Source organism: Chiloscyllium plagiosum, unplaced genomic scaffold (genome assembly GCF_004010195.1).
Source record: "Chiloscyllium plagiosum isolate BGI_BamShark_2017 unplaced genomic scaffold, ASM401019v2 scaf_18470, whole genome shotgun sequence".
Taxonomy (NCBI): Eukaryota; Metazoa; Chordata; class Chondrichthyes; order Orectolobiformes; family Hemiscylliidae; genus Chiloscyllium; species Chiloscyllium plagiosum.
This window is the reverse complement of record NW_025192223.1, coordinates 1-2,152: the sequence shown is the minus strand read 5'-3', so window position 1 is coordinate 2,152 and position 2,152 is coordinate 1. Positions and strand designations below refer to the sequence as shown.

General features: G+C 37.8%; 1 gene segment (V, D, J or C); it reads right to left on the bottom strand.

Annotated features, from left to right (window-relative positions):
* Nucleotides 1–765: 765 nt before the first annotated feature.
* LOC122545719 lies at nucleotides 766–1,148 on the bottom strand (the record flags this gene model as incomplete). The annotated part of the segment is given in 1 exon segment: nucleotides 766–1,148. A coding segment is annotated over 1 exon segment (383 nt), but the record flags the coding sequence as incomplete, so codon positions are not given.
* Nucleotides 1,149–2,152: the final 1,004 nt, after the last annotated feature.

Here is a 2,152-nt window from a genome sequence, read left to right as displayed (position 1 = left end):
TCATAATTGCAGTGTCACCCCAGTATGTCACTGTGAGACACATTGTGTCAAATACTACGGCGTGCTGCAAACTGTAAAATGCAGATATTTAATTTCATCAATTCCTGGAAAGAAGTGATCCAGGCTCCTCTAAAAATTATTTAGTGGAATATTTCAGCTTTTTCTATTCACTGTATTTTAAAAGCTCAGAATACTTTTGCAAGTTCAGAGTGCATTAATATAGCCATAAAAATGAGGAAAGTAGAATAATTTTAGAAATTCGTCCAAACTCGTCACTCCTGCATGGGATTTAAATTAAGTCTCACATTATTATCTGGCTCCTTCAGTTTTAGTCATCACCAACTTGCGACAAACCCTTGTCAGTGGTTTTTGTATGAGGATGTCACTATCGACATCACTGTGACCCACTGTAGTATCACAGCGATTTCGACCCGTACATTTTCTGTAATACACTCTGGGTCTCAATTTTCATGAGAAATAGACATTTAGTGCTGATAGTGTTTAGAATTAACGGCATGGTTTACAGAAGACGATTAGCAGATATTTCCCGAACTGTCAGATACATTAAAACTAACATTATGTTCAAGCATTTAATTGGTGGAAGAGTAAGCAGTACATACGACATTCCAAAAACATTGTCCCATGATATCACCCAGTTTGTTAGTTTCAATGGTATGTTTCCTCTATGATAGGGTTGTAAAAGACAGCCCGAGGTGTGCTTCAGATCGCAGTTGGTTGAACTCAATTTAAAACGGTTACTGACCGTCAGTTAACGATGAAATTGGTAAAATATCCCCTTGAGCTGTTTTTTGAAAGGGTCCAGCCCTGGCTCCTCTCGCAGGGGTATCTTGGACAGTAATATATGGCGGTGTCTTCGATCTTCAGGCTCTTCATCTCCAAAGCGAAGATGTTGTTTGAAGTGTCTTTGGACGCAGTAAATCGATTCTTAATCGCTGGGGCATAGTTACTGCTGGATGAACTTTTGTAATTGAGCAGCCACTCCAGCCCCTGTCCGGGAACCTGTCGGACCCAGTGCATCCAGTAACTCGTAAGATCGAAGCCGCTGGTTTTATAGGTCAGTTTCAGGGTGGCTCCGGGATGGCCACTCTCTGCCTCTGGTTGAGTTAAAACAATCTCCGACTGGACACCTTTAAAAATGAAAAAGAAAGAACCCATGAGAATTAATGCTGATACAATGATGCCTAAGTCTTTTACATTTCTGAGGCAGACTAACATTGAGACAGTAACAAAGAGAGATATGAACAAAAAACACTCACATGACAAGAACGTCAGTAACAAACTGAGAAAAATTGTCGACTTAATCATTCTGATAACTTGTGGAAAACGGTTTTGTCAAGAGTTTTCTAAACAAACCAAATCAAGGAGTGTTGAACTAAAGCACAGTGACCCGGATTTATATGATCATCAGAAGGGGCAGGTTTACAGGTTCTGCCTGTTGGTTTCCTGCTGGAGGCTGAGACTGGATCCTCGTAGCACCTTGCAAAGCCCTTACAGATAGGTTCATATTTACACGAGATTATTCTTAAACGTGGAAATATACACATCTTGGGATATTGTTTTGCTGATTAGTCTGCTAGGAAGTGTTTTTTGAATGGGATAAAGTGAAATTTAACAGCTTGAAGTATTTTTCAGATGACGTTTTCAGATATTTTGTTTAAAACAACAAAACAAATTCAATTGGAAGTTGGCTCTCTGTATTTTTACATGCATTCACGAGAAAATAAAACTAAAATCAAAGTTCGAAGATATTATCAGCCAAATAATTAACTGGCCATACTTTTTTCTGGACACTCCAAGTCTCTGCCACACTACAAAATAACTTGTAAATCATACCAGATGTTTCTAAATTCACTTTATGCAACTGAAAATAAAGCGTGTTCAAAGTGATTATGTATAGAATATTCAATTGGAAATTAACTCCCTTTAACTGTCAATTAACAGTCAATTTCCTGGAAATTAACTCCCTTTAATTCTACATTCAACCACAAGCAGAAAAAGCTAAAACGAAGTTCAATACTATTGTCAGACAATTAGTGACATTATTTCTGCAACCACTCCAAGTTTCTCTCAAATTACAAAATAAGATATCATTTGTATCTGGCGTTTCTAAATTCAGTTTAGGCAAGCTAAT